This window comes from Nomascus leucogenys, chromosome 13, assembly GCF_006542625.1.
Source record: "Nomascus leucogenys isolate Asia chromosome 13, Asia_NLE_v1, whole genome shotgun sequence".
Lineage (NCBI taxonomy): Eukaryota > Metazoa > Chordata > Mammalia > Primates > Hylobatidae > Nomascus > Nomascus leucogenys.
In genome coordinates this window covers 30,111,510-30,125,892 of record NC_044393.1, presented here as the reverse complement: position 1 = coordinate 30,125,892, position 14,383 = coordinate 30,111,510, and the positions used below count along the sequence as shown (strand labels likewise).

At 46.2% G+C, this 14,383-nt stretch overlaps 1 protein-coding gene across 1 annotated transcript in view; it reads left to right on the top strand.

The window, feature by feature from the left end:
* The first annotated feature begins 13 nt into the window (after nt 1-13).
* CHMP4B (charged multivesicular body protein 4B) overlaps nt 14-14,383 on the top strand; it is a 43,064-nt gene continuing 28,694 nt past the window's right edge. The window contains exon 1 of the mRNA XM_003273540.3: nt 14-390. Within this exon, the coding sequence (XP_003273588.1) occupies nt 201-390 (190 nt within the window). The 5' untranslated portion in view covers nt 14-200. The remainder of the gene's footprint in view (nt 391-14,383) is intronic.

Below are 14,383 nucleotides of genomic sequence, written 5' to 3'. Positions count from 1 at the left end.
GCCCTGACGCCGGCCGGGCCGGGCGTGGGGGCCTGTGGGAGGTGGCGCGGCCGGGCCCAGCTGCGGGGCGGAGGCGGAGGCGGAGGCGGAGGAGAGGCCTGCGGCGTCAGGGAGCGGCGGACTGGGAGCGGGCGCCGGAGCCGAGCCGAGCCGAGCCGGGCCGGAGCGGGCGGCGAAGGCCGGCGCGGCGAGCAGCAACCATGTCGGTGTTCGGGAAGCTGTTCGGGGCTGGAGGGGGTAAGGCCGGCAAGGGCGGCCCGACCCCCCAGGAGGCCATCCAGCGGCTGCGGGACACGGAGGAGATGTTAAGCAAGAAACAGGAGTTCCTGGAGAAGAAAATCGAGCAGGAGCTGACGGCCGCCAAGAAGCACGGCACCAAAAACAAGCGCGGTGAGGCTGCCCGGCCCCTTCAGACTTGCCACGGGCTGCCCCCAGGCTCCCCGGGCCCGGACTTCACCTTCGTCAGACTCGCCTCGGGGTCTGGTCTGACCCTGGAACTCTCCGGGTCAGACTTCCTGCCGGGTCTGGGACCCCCTCCCCGACTCCCTTCAATGTCTCCCCGATCCCTGGACTTTTCCATCGTCAGACTTAATTCTGCCCCCTCCGCTCAGCCTCTCTCCACCCCGCCAGGCCCCTTCAGACCCTAATCTCACAGCACTTTCCTCCGCCCTCACTCTGTCCCTTTCTCTTCCGCGTTTTCCTTCTCGCCTCACCCACCTGCCTAACTACTGCCCCTGCCTCCTCCTCGTTTCATTTCTGCCCCCATCCTAGCATTTCTGTGCCTCCTGGTCCTACCTGTGCCCTCTCCCGATTCCTCGGTGGAATCTGTGAGCTGCCCTTGGCCTCTCCCCCATCCTCTTAACTCAGAATTCTCGTTGAAAAGCCTCCTTGCTGGAGAGAAAAGGGGACTAGGGGAGAGGAGACCCCCTGATTCCTGCTCTATTCACTTGCTGACTGAACTTGAGCAAGTTGCTTTCCCTTTGAGGCCTCAGTTTCCCCATCCGTCAGCCAGGGTTCTGCCTCTGTTGAGGCCTAAGGTGTTTTCCAGCGTTGTGCTTCACTTTTTGTTGCCTCATAGCTTGGCCTTACCAAAGTTTCCCGTGGCGCAAGCCTTCACCCCGTGACTCACCGCTTCCCCATCCCTCTGAACCAGAAATAGAGACTCCCGACTCCTCCCCAGTCCCCACTACTGGGATTCAGGGCCCCAGTATTGAATCTTGAGGCACTGCTTGCTTTACTTCCTGTTGTCGTATGGCTTTCTGGGCATTCTAAGTGCTTTGTGTTTTTCTTAAGTGAGATGAATGTGAAAATGCTTTAAAACTGTAAAGCAGTTTAGAAATGTTTGCTTTTTCTTGTTATGGCCACATGAGAGTGAATCACAGAACGACATCCCTTCCCCTTGAGAGGGGTTTAGGATTGAGATAATTCACTCAGAAGTCTGCTTGTGACTAGTAGTGTGACCTTGAGCTAATTTACCTTTCTGAAAGGAAAATCATGGATTTACAGTGCTCAGCACATAGTAGGGGCTAAATCGATGTTTTCTCCATTCTAATAGGAGAACAAAATAGCCTATCTTGAGGATGCTTCTCTGCTGATAGTCAACAGATATTCTGGAAATTCTTTTTAGTGCCTGCTGCATGCGCTGTATTCATAGGGGTGAACAAAACACAGCCTCAACCCTAATGGGAGAGAAGACAGAAACAGGAAAATAAACGAAGAAAATATTGTCCGGGAGTGATAAGTACTAAACACGCAAAAAGATGGTCTGATAGGGAGTGGTGGAGTGGCAGGGATGCCACTTTAGATAGAATGGTCAGGGAAGGCGTGTTTGAAAAGGTAAAGTTTGAACAGTCTGGAGAAGGAACCAGCTCTGTAAAAAAAAAAAGGGGAGGAGCCTTCCGGGCATGGAAAGCAGCATGGGAAAAGGCTCGGAGGTTGGCAGGTTGTAAGAAACCTGACATCCAGGCCGAAGAGAGAGACCCCTGTGTCCAGAATGTAGTGCTTGGAGGGAGAGTGGTATGGAATAAAGGGGGCGGGGCTTGGACTTTGAACTTGTTGGTGAAGAGTTTGGATTTTATTCCAAGTGGATGGAAAGCTTTTGGAGGGTATTTTACTGGAATGTATCCTTATTGACAGAGTTTTAAAAACATCATCTGGCTGCTCTTTGGAGAGTGGGTGGGGGATGAGGGTGGGAGCAGGGAGAACAGTGAGGAGGCAGCTGCCGTGGTCCATTTGTGGCCTGGACTCCAGCTTAGTTGTGGAGATGGGAGCAGGGTTATATTTTGCTGTCTCTAGCTTTTTCCTCTGATGACTCTCCCTCAGTCCAGATCCTCTGTTTATGGTCATCAGAATCAGTGTTTTTAGCTTTCTGCATTTTGGAATGCAGGAGGAGGGTGTCAGTTTACCATTTTCCTCTGATCTTTTGGTTTGGAGCTAGCTTAGTCTCCGGAGTTTTTTTTTTTTTTTTTTTTTTTTTTTTGAGACAGAGTCTCACTCTGTTGCCCAGGCTGGAGTGCAGTGGCGCGATCTCAGCTCACTGCAACCTCTGCCTCTCTGGTTCAAATGATTCTCCTGCCTCAGCCTCCTGAGTAGCTGGGATTACAGGTGCACGCCACCATGCCTGGCTAATTTTTGTATTTTTAGTAGAGATGGGGTTTCACCATGTTGGTCAGGCTGGTCTCGAACACCTGACCTCATGATCTGCCTGCCTGGGCCTCCCAAAGTGCTGGGATTACGGGCATGAGCCATCGCACCCAGCCATTTCTGCAGTTTTGGCGATCGAATTGACTTTCAACGGGCTGCGGGAGAGCTCGCCGGCCAACTGTGGAGGACCAATCTTAGTTGTCAGACTTGCTGAAAGCAGGCTGTCTTCCTGAGTTTGCTTGAAAGGATGGGAGCTACTGTAACCTACCCTTCTTTTTAGCATCCTCTAGGAGGAAGGTCTTAGTGTGAGGAGGTGAACACTACCACATTGCCATTCAGTTAGTCTACTTATTCACCTGCCACTATGCTGGGACCTTGAGAGTCAGAGATGAAAATACACTGTGTCAGCCCTTCAGGAACTCAGAATTGGAAGTGTGGGGTGGGAGTGTATGTGCATGTGAGAGAGCAGGAAATGATTATAACAGTGCAGAAACATGAGTGTGTCCATGGGCTGAGGCTGCAGAGGAGGCGGCACCTGTTTAGGGGGAAAGGGTAAAGAAGACTTGGCAGAGGAAGGAGAACGTGAGGTGGGTCGGCAAGGAGTTGGGTGTGTTTGGGAGGCAATGACAGTGTGGCCTCTGGAGTCTGTGGGTGGGACAGGAGATAACACTGAGAGTGGCCTGTAGTCTTTGGACCTTGACCTGGAAATGGTGAGGAGCTCTTAGCTGTCCTTTATTTTTATTTATTCATTCACTTTAAGCAACAGGGTCTCGCTCTGACATCCAGGCCGAAGTGCAGTCGTACAATTATAGCTTATTGCAGCCTGGAACTCCTGGGCTCAAATGATCCTCTCACTTCAGCCTTCTGAGTAGCTAGGACTTCAGGCACATGCCTAGCTAATTCAAAACATTTTTTTTTGTAGGGACAAGGTCTCGCTGTGTTGCCCAGGCTGGTCTCAAACTCCTGGCCTCAAGCGATCCTCCCGTATTAGCCTCCCAAAGTGTTGGGATTACAGCCACTGTGCTCAGCCCTTGGCTGTCTTTTAAAGCAGAGTCATCATATCTGTTTGGAATTTTGAAAGAGCACTCTAGCAGCAGCTTAAAGGAAGAAGTGAAGACTGACCAGGAAGGGACTAGAGGCAAGAATCCCATCAGGGGCAAGGATAGTGCCTTTCAGACCTGGGTTTGAGCTGCAGCTTCATCATTTCCTTGCTGGGTACCTGGGGCAGGTTACTCTGTACCTCAGATTCCTCCTCTACAAATCAGGGTACTAGTATCTGCCTGATTGGATGAAAATATGTTATGCATGCAAAGCTCCTAGGACAATGCCTGCCATATGGTAAGTGACTGGTAAATGCTTGCCATTATCATTATTACAAGAAGACTTGCAATTCTTCAGGTGAGAACAAAGGGCCTAGTGTAGAAGCATGGGAAACTGGAAGAGAAATAATACATGTCTGAGACTTTTCTGAAGGAGAATCAAAAGAGACTTGGTGATTTGTTGTAATTGTGGGAGTGGGCAGGACGAAGGAGAGAGGGGAGTGGAGGATGATTCCCCAGTTTATAGCTTGGGCAGCTGGTTGGATGGTGATGGCATTAATGAAGTTGGGAAACAGGAGAAGGGGCGGGTACTTCATAATTGTATAGTCCTTGTAGGTTTGGAAAACCCCTCAGCATCCCCTGAGACTGTGAGGTCCACAAAGTAAGATGTGATGGTCACATTCATCACTGTGTCCCCACCACCTAGCACAGTGCTTTGCATGTGGTTAATGGTCAGCATTTGTTAAATGAAAAAAACAATCTTGTGGGTAAGTTCTGTTATTCCCATTGTACAAGAGAGGAAAATGAGGCTCACTATGGGACGAACTCAACTCCAAGACCAGTTCTGTTGACTGTGGGCATCTTGTGTTGTTTACTCCCATGATGACCAAGGGTGTCATCATGACCATCACCATGTTCATTAAACACTCAGTTCATTAAACACCCACCTGTGCAAGGTGTGGTGCTGAGTAGGGGAAAAAGAAGTGAAGCAGAAACAGGCTATTCCCTGCTGGGTGTGTAGCCAAATGTAGATGCTATCTTTGAGGCATACACATTGGAAAGATGAAACAAACTTCAGAAGCTTTGAAACAGACCTCAGAAGCTTGAGTAGAGTATTTGCACTGTGTAGGTGTGTCCCAGGTAGTGGTTCCAGTGAGGAGCCTAGAGCAAAATTTGTATTGCATGTTTTTTTCCAAATTTCATTTCTTTTTCTTTAGTCATATATTCATTCTTAAGCATGTGGCAGGCCCTTACTGTGTCCTAGGCCCCATTCTTAGTGCTGAGAATGTAGACGTGAACCAGATGTGGTCTCTGCCATCCAGGGGACTTAAATGTCATCATTTATGAAATAATATTCATCTCACATGGCTATGGTGAGGATTAACTAAGATAATATATGAAAGAGTGTGGCAAATTGTGGATATTAAGTGAGTGTACTTTTCTTTTCTGATAAAGTTATTGTTGATCAGACTTCTTTGGTTTAGTTGTCTCTTTCATTGAGAACTGGATGGAAGCCAAGATCAGAGTTTAAGTGAACTGACAAAAATCACCCAAAGCTAGGTCTTTTTTGGTACCTTTCTAAACAATGCCCTTTGGTTTTCTCCCTAAGAAAGGTAATCATACTTTTCTGGAGAACATGTGGGAAAAAAAAGAAAAGAAAAAAATGGAAGAAGATCGAATATCAAAGATTCTTTTCTTTTTAAGTCTTGGTAACTAGCTAAGGAAATATCTACGCTAGATGGTTCAGATTTCCCTTTTTTTCCTGTTTTAGTAAAGATGAAAACAGTTGTAGACAAGATCACAGTTTAACAAGAGAATTGTTTAAGATTAGGAAATGGAGAGTGGCATCTAAAACACCCTACACTGGTACATTTCTGTGGATTTGTGGATGCAAATCAGTTCATTTACAGGTTAATTTAGGTATAGCTGAGAATGTCTGATGGATGCATAGAGGCCAGGAGCTCACAAGAGATATATCTTCATTAAGTTCTGCTCATTGCTGGAGTGAGGGTGGTTTTCTCATGTTTAATAAAGTCTCTCTCAAACATGAGCATATGTGAAGACACCGTAATAAGTTAAGTTTATAGTGAACGTGGCTCTTTGGTTCTCTGGAATCAAGATCTCAGGTTGAGAAGCACAATGTCTCAATGGTGCATGTGCCAGCAGGATCTCTTATCCCAGAGGCCCAGGGATAGAAAACTCGAAATCCACCCAGGGAAGTGAGCAGTGGGAATTTCCCTCAGTGACGCTTAAGTTTCTTGTTTGGAAAAATGGTTGGCTAGATTGAGTTTGGTTTACTTTTTAAGACAGATGGAGTACCAGAGGCCCTATGTGTTGGCTATCCAAACATGCTGGTTCCTTTAATTCAAATGACAAAATCCTTATTTTGCCCCATTTGGCAGGGAGATTAGATATTTTTAAGTGCCTGCCAGAGTAGGTTTATAATGTGATTTGTAACTCAAGATAGATTTTGTTTGGAAGTTTAACTAAACGTGAAGACCTGTGAGCAGGACTGTTTTGCTTGGAGAAACCTTGAGTTGTCCAGAGTTGGGTTTCAGTGTGGAGCGAGGTCTTGGAGAGCATCCTGTGAAGATGTGTGTGAGCCAGCCATCTCTGAGGCGTAAAGCCAGGACCTAATTTGTTTACAGTGGTCCAGAGCCTTGACATGAAGCCAGAGCCCACCAGGAGGAGGGGCAGAGCTCTTGGGGCCTTGAGGAATTTCTTATGAAAACTTAGTCTTCCTGCTCAGAATTATTTTGGGTTGTGCCACTGTCTTTAAGAGTGTGAGAGAGAGGATATTAGAAAACAACTTTAGTTGGTCATTTTGCAGGTGGATGATTATATTTAGAAGGGGAAAATCTGAGCATAGCAATGGGAAACTACAGATCTAGCTGGTTACAGTACTGGCCTGTTTTTAAGCTGTTTGGCTCAAGTCAGCAATCATTTATTACGTTTCTTCTAGGAGAAAGGTGTGGTGATGTGGGCAAAAGATTCCCAGTTTGAATGCAGCTTTACCTTTCACCAGTAGTACCTTGGCAGTTACTTATTTTCTCTGAGTCTCAATTCCCCCATGTGTGAAAAGGGAAATACTACCAATACTTACTTGTTAGGGCTCTTATGAGGATGTGGAATAAGTTGATGTATGTAGAGTGTCTGCCAGAATGCCTGGCAAATAGGCGAGATGAAACTGTTTCCTTGGCTTCTCAGGGATAGTCTTTAGGGACAGTAAGGCTATAAAGATGGATGAGACACTGCCTTCTCCCCACAAGGGCCCACACAGTTCATCGAGGAAGACACACAGGTAAAAGTAACTATGAGAAAACGCAATCCCCAAGTTTACAAATGAAGTGTTAGAGGAAAATACAGCAGGAAGAGTTTAATTCATCTCTGAGGTTGCAGGTTCATCTCACCCAGCCCCCATCCAATGCCCAGATTCCCTCTGTGGCATTCCTGCCAAGTGATTAACCTCTGATTGAACCCCTCTGTTGACAGGATTTGTATTAGGTGCCCTATCCTCCCACACTACAGCATAGTCTGTCTCTGGACAGCTCCGACTGTAAAATCACCTTTCTTATTTGGGACTGATACCTGTCTTTCTATAGTACCTACCTCTGCTACAGGTTGGGATGATAGCTCCATAGGGAAGCAGCCTGGGCTGGTGAAAAGAATGTGGGATTTGGGGACAGAGGGTTGGGACAAATCCCAGCTTTGACACTAGACATTTGTGAACTAGAAAACGGATTGTGATTTCTGCCTCTTGGGGCCACAGAGAACAGGTCTGATCCCACTTCTACATGACAGATCAAGGAAGATTGTGCTTATGTCTCAAGCCTGCACTTCTCTAGGACAGCCCTTCTACATTTCATTGACTGTCCATTTTCTGGTGCTTCTGTTCCTTCCTTTTTATCCTCCTTTGGATGTGCTCCTGTTCACCAGTGTTGCTCTCTTTTTTTTTTTTTTTGAGATGGAGTTTTGCTCTGTTGCCCAGGCTGGAGTGCAGTGGTGCCATCTCATCTCACTGCAACCTCCGCCTCCCGAGTTCAAGTGATTATCCTGCCTCAGCCTCCTGAGTAGCTGGAATTATAGGCATGCGCCACCAAGCCCAGCTAATTTTTTTGTATTTTCAGTAGAGATGAGGTTTCACCGTGTTAGCCAGGCCGGTCTTAAACTCCTGATCTCAAGTAATTCACCCGCCTCGGCCTTCCAAATTGCTGGGATTACAGGTGTGAGCTACCGCGCCCGGCCAGTGTTGCTCTTAAGGTGTAGAGTGGACAGAGTTGAATAATCTGAATATTGTAGCCAAAGTCTGAGCAGCACAACCCCAGAACAGGCAGGGCCGAGCCGTTTGTTTAGGAACTAGTTTGGTTACATGTGCTCTTTAGCCCTGATACTTCCGGTATCACTGAGACAGGGAAAAATGATCGTATTTTCCTGTGGCTTATTCATTAGTAAAGGGATGAGCATCTAGGAACCCCTAAAGTTTGTTTGGTCCTTCTTAAGGAGTCTTAGCTGAAGGATTGAATGATTTAAGTTCTTAACAAGAGCATCTGCTGACTTGATTCCCTGACAGCTGATATTTCTAGCCCTACCTCCTCCCTCTTCCTTACAGAGCAAAGCTGGCTTGGAGGGCTTATTTGAGTGATGGAGGAAAGCTATACATCCCTCTGGTTGTGGTTGTTTAGCTCAAAAGGTCAGTGATGTGGTATAGTGGAAAAGGTACTAGCTTTGGGGTGAGAAGGCCTGAGTTCACATTCCACCTCTGCTGCTTGCTAGTTTGGTAATCCAGGGTAAGCCTCTTCATGTCTCTGAACAACAGCTTCTTTAGCTACAAAAATGGAATACAGAATTGACTACACAAGCTTTCTGCTCAAAGTGTGGGCTATGGAGACATCTGGGAAATTGTTAGAAATGTGGACTCTGGCCGGGCGTGGTGGCTCACGCCTGTAATCCCAGCACTTTGGGAGGCCAAGGCGGGCGGATCACAAGGTCAGGAGATGGAGACCATCCTGGCTAACACGGTGAAAGCCCGTCTCTACTAAAAATACAAAAAAAAAAAAAAAAAAAAAAAAATTAGCCGGACGTGGCAGCTGGCGGCTGTAGTCCCAGCTACTCGGGAGGCTGAGGCAGGAGAATGGTGTGAACCCGGGAGCCGGAGCTTGCAGTGAGCCAAGATAGCACCACTGTACTCCAGCCTGGGTGACAGAGTGAGACTCCATCTCAAAAAAAAAAAAGTGGACTCTTAGGCCCCATCCTGACCTACTGAAGCAGAACCTGCATTTTATGAAATCCTCAGTTGGTTTGTATGCCCATCAAAATTTGAGAGATTTTAAAACAGATCTGGATATTTTGCACTTTGGGGACTCTGATGTTGAGATCCCCAATCTTTGATCTTAATGCTGTATAGGTACACATTTGCATTTAATTTCAGTTGATCCATTTTCAAAGATGGTAGCTGGAAACTTACTTCATTCATGAATCTATTTCATAGATAAGTATGTAGTAATTTGAGCTGCATGCCAGATACTGTCCTAGTTGCTGGGTAAATGCAGATGAAGACAGGTCATTGCCTCTGAGGTGCTTATAATCTAGCCAAGTGACACAAGTAAACAGATAACCAGGGTACAGTGTGATTTTTTCTGGAAGCATACTTAGGATTCAGTTTGTGACATGCAGTGGAGGGAACTGGAACAACTTCATTGTGGGGAGTGGGGGACTTCAATTTATGTTTTATCGAATAGTTATTTTGGGGAGTAATGGAATGTTAGAGCAGAAAGGAACTCAGAATGTATGAGTGCTTGAAACTTTAAATTAGTAGGAAAAGTTTTTTGAGAAAGAAAAACCAGGAACGTGGAACTATTTGCAATACTTTAAAAAAGTACTTTATTTGAATCAGAAGCCTCTTAGCGGGGACATGAGAATGGATCAGTGTTTAACTTGGTCATAAAATAATTAGCTTTGGAATACTAAGTTTAAAGTATAGTTTATTATGATAATTAATTTGCTTAATTATTCAGTTAATGATTCAGTTAAAATTATAATTGTCTTCCTACGAAAGGAAGTAGGAACTAAGAAACCTGAGCAGTGGATTCTCTACTGTCTGCATAAGCAATCATTATAAATTCCTGGTTTGACTGGGTGCGGTGGCTCACGCCTGTAATCCCAGCACTTTGGGAGGCTGAGGTGGGCAGATTACCTGAGGTTAGGAGTTCGAGACTAGCCTGGCCAACAAGGTGAAACCCCATCTCTACTAAAAATACAAAAATTAGCTGGGCGTGGTGGTGGGCACCTGTAATCCCAGCTGCTTGAGAGGCTGAAGCAGGAGAATCGCTTGAACCATGGAAGTGGAGGTTGCAGTGAGCCTAGATCGTACCACTGCACTCCAGCTTGGGTGACAGAGCAAGACTCCATCTCAAAAACAAACAAAAAAATTCCTGGTTTTGTAGTCTTTCTAATATCTAATAGTTGTATAAATAAAAATAAGACTTTACACTTGTGTAGCCCAGTCGCTGTTCCCTGCAGAGGTTTGGAGAGGAGTTGCTACCCAGACTAAGATTTACTCTGTGACTCCTCCATGAGGGTGAGGAATTTGATCAGCATGGTGTGTCCCAGAGTTCCCTGGACTTGGAGACATTGACTGACAAGACTGACATTTAAAACCCAGATTAGGCTGGGTATGGTGACTCACACCTGTAATCCCAGCACTTTGGAAGGTGAGGTGGAAAGATAACTTGAGGCCAGGAGTTTGAGACCAATATCGGCATCAAAGCGAGACCCCATCTCTATTTTTTTAAAAAAAGTTAAAAATAAAAGCCTAGATTATTGCTAGTTTCTTTCTTTTCGTTTCTTTTCTTTTTTTTTTTTTTTTGACAGTCTTGCTGTCGCCCAGGCTGGAGTACGGTAGCAAGATCTTGGCTCACTGTAACCTCTGCCTTCTGGGCTGAAGACATCCTCCCACCTCAGCTTCCTGAGTAGCTGGGACTGCAAGTGCGCACCACCATGCCCAACTAAATTTTTGTATTTTTTTTTTTTTGTAGAGATGGGGTTTTGCCATGTTGCCCAGGCTGGTCTCAAACTCCTGAGCTCAAGCCATCCACCCACCTTGGCCTCCTAAGGTTTTGGGATTACAGGTGTGAGCCGCTGCATGTGGCCTCTTGCTATTTTATTTATCTATTAGTTTTTTTTTTTTTTTTTTGAGACTACTGAGTTTCACCCTGTTGCCTAGGCTGGAGTGCAGTGGTGTGATCTTGGCTCACTGCAACCTCCACCTCCCGGGTTCAAATGATTCTCCTGCCTCAACCTCGTAAGTAGCTGGGATTACAGGCACGTGCCACCACACCCAGCTAATTTTGTATTTTTAGTAGAGACGGGGGTTTCACCATGTTGGCCAGGCTGGTCTCGAACTCCTGACATCAGGTGATCCACCTGCCTCGGCCTCCCAAAGTGCTGGGATTATAGGCGTGAGCCACCGTGCCCAGCCTACTCTCTTGATTCTCTATCAGGTGAACTAGTTGATTTCACCTCTCCAAAGCATGTTCTCCCTTTAGAATTTTGCACATAGGCAGTGTGTCGTTGCAGATTGCTTGGCAAATCTGGAGGCAGGACTTTGGGTGTCAAGTTGTAATGGGCTCCGATAGCCTTCTGTGGCCTTGTCTAAGGAGGGAACTGATATCAGCCTGGCATTCAGCTTGCTGCTCCTAGCTGACAGGGCTGCAGGGCTCACAGCTGCAGACAGCCCTCCTAATGCTTAGATTTTAGAGGTAATTTTGGAGGTGTAAAGGACACAGCAATATAGGCCCAGGCCCAGTTAAATAATTTTCTTTCTTTTTTTTTTTTTTGAGACAGAGTCTCATTCTGTCGCCCAGGCTGGAGTACAGTGGCGCGATCTCGGCTCACTGCAAGCTCCACCTCCCGGGTTCATGCCATTCTCCTGCCTCAGCCTCCCAAGTAGCTGGGACTACAGGCACCCGCCACCACACCGGGCTAATTTTTTGTATTTTTAGTAGAGATGGAGTTTCACTGGGTTAGCCAGTATGGTCTCGATCTCCTGACCTTGTGATCCGCCTGTCTCAGCCTCCCAAAGTGCTGAGATTACAGGCATGAGCCACTGCGCCCAGCCCAGTTAAGTAATTTTCATCATGCTTAAAAACATTGTATTTCAAAGAAAAAAATTTTTTTTTCAGAAAAAGTATCCCCAGGAAATGAAAACATTTCCCCCATCTTTGGGAAATGCCATGTGCTTTACAAACTTGATCATGTTTGATCTTTTCAGCAGGTATTACCCTATTTTAGAGATGAGAAAGTCGAGGTTCACATTATATGAGTCACTGGGCAGATCTAGCTCTGTGACTTGGGGATCCTGAGGTGGGCTGTATCACAGTGGATTTTCTGGTATGTTTGATACTCCATAGGATCTCAGCTCTGTCTGAGTAGCTGGAACTATAGGCATGTATCACCAAGCTTGGCTAATATTTTATTTTATTTTTCAGACAGAGTCTCGCTCTGTTGCCCAGGCTGGAGTGCAGTGGCACGATCTAGGCTCATTGCAACCTCCACCTCCCAGATTCAAGCGATTTTCCTGTCTCAGCCTCCCTAATATCTGGGATTATAGGCGTGTGCCACCATAGCCGGCTAATTTTTGTTTAGCCGTAGGGTGAAGCCAATAGGGTTTCACCATATTGGTCAGGCTGGTCTCAAACTCCTGACCTCAGGTGACCCACCCGCCTTGGCTTCGCAAAGTGTTGGGATTACAGGTGTGAGCCACTGCACCCAGCCTAATTTTTTATTTTTTATAGAGATGGGGGTGTCACTAGGTTGGCCAGGCTGTTCTTGAACTCCTGGGCTCAAGCAGTCTTCCCACCTCAGCCTCCCAAAGAGTTGGGATTACAGGGATGAGTCACCACACCCGGCCCCAGATTGCTATAATCCTTGAGTGCTCGTAATTTATCAATAGACAGAATCTTGTCATTGGAAATCAATTTTTATAATATTCCCTGTGCAATATGAGCACCTATCCTTATTCTGCAGAGGAATACTTCACAGTGTTTTATGGCTTCCAAAGAACTTTCACATACATAATCTGGTTTTGAAACTCAGAGAAGCCTTATGTAGGGCAGATTATGGTTTTTAGCCCCACTCTTTTCCCTTTTTTAGAGGAGGAAACTAAGGCTCAAAACAATTAAATGGTGTCCCTAGAGGCAGAGTCAAGGCTAGAGCCCTTCTTGAGGCTCCAAGTCTAGTGCGTTTCTGCCACTCTGTGCGTCCACTCTGGCTCCGTCGTGTTAATGCTGCATTTCAGACTCCCCCCAGCTTCAGCAAGGCTGTGTCAATAGTGGGCATGGTCAGGTTGAGGAGGACAAGGTTGGGGTTGGGGTGTGGGGATCCCAGAGTGACTGGACTGTGTTATACACAGTGGTACTAGTGCCAAAGAGCCGACCAAGAGGAGACTGTTCTTACATTCTGGAATGGTTTGAGAGCCTTTATTCGCTTGTCTTCATTAATTCAATTCGCTACAACATCAACATTGTGCATTTCCCTGCCAGGTTTCTATCTTTTCCTGCAATAAGCTCATTTTCTCTGTGGCCTCTAGAGTAGGGTTTCTCAACCTTGACTATTGACATTTTGGACTGGATAATTTTTTTGTTGTGTGGGGCTGTCTTGTGTATTGTAGGATGTTCAGCAGTAGCTTTGGCCTCTACCTACTAGATGTTCTTAATATCTCCCCATCCAATTGTGACAACAAAAATGTCTCCAAATATTGCTGAATGTCCCTGAAAGGGTGGGGGGAGGGTGGCAGAAGCTCCTAGGTTGAGAACCATGGCTCTAGGGCTTGTCAAGCCACTGCAAATAGAGCTCTAGAGTGTCAGAGGCTGGTCTAAGGATAAGGGGGTCATAAAGAGTAGGGCTGGGTGGAGCCTGCTAGGTACTTTTCATCCTACCCTTTTGTTGTTCTGCTGGGGAAACCAAGATCTAGGGACTTAGCCCAGGGCCACCTGGCTCTGCTTTCTGGAGGTCTGGCTAGGGCTGGGACCTAGACCTGAATCCCTCCCACCCAGGCCTCTTTGATCAACCCATAGTCCCTAGTCTTTTCAGGTTGAAGAACCCTTTTCTCATTTCAAAAAATATCAAGAATGGGTGTATGATAATAGTTGTACTTTTAATACCCATTAATTGAGAAGATCAGATATTAATACAAAATTCCCTTCAACCGATATTCACTATATACCCACTGTCTTTCTTCCCTAGGATGTGTCTGCGTAAATGGTAGATGGTCACATGGTAGTTGTTTTTATTATTGTGTGATATATTCATCATTTAGTGCACAGGCAGGGCACAGTTGGGCACATTGACAGAGCGCTGGAGTGACACTGTGAACCCCATGAGCTCACAGCCCATAGGTTGGGAACTGAGAGAACAGCAGGCCTGAAACTCTGGGCTTTTCCTGAAACCATGAGCTGTCTTCACACTTGAGATGGAAATCTGCACACTCTGGAAATAAAAAGCCAACAGGCTACCCAGAGTGCTCAGTGCTGCTCTCTCAACAGCTATACACTAGGGCATTTGTGATAAAAGAAGAGGCATTTAGCTGGAAACAAGCTTTAAGTTTTTAGCATTAGTTGGTAAATGGTGCATGGGTCTAAGGGGAGTTTAAAATAATGGCCTTGAACTTGGGAATCTGTGTTTGCAGAGCCTCTCATCTCAAA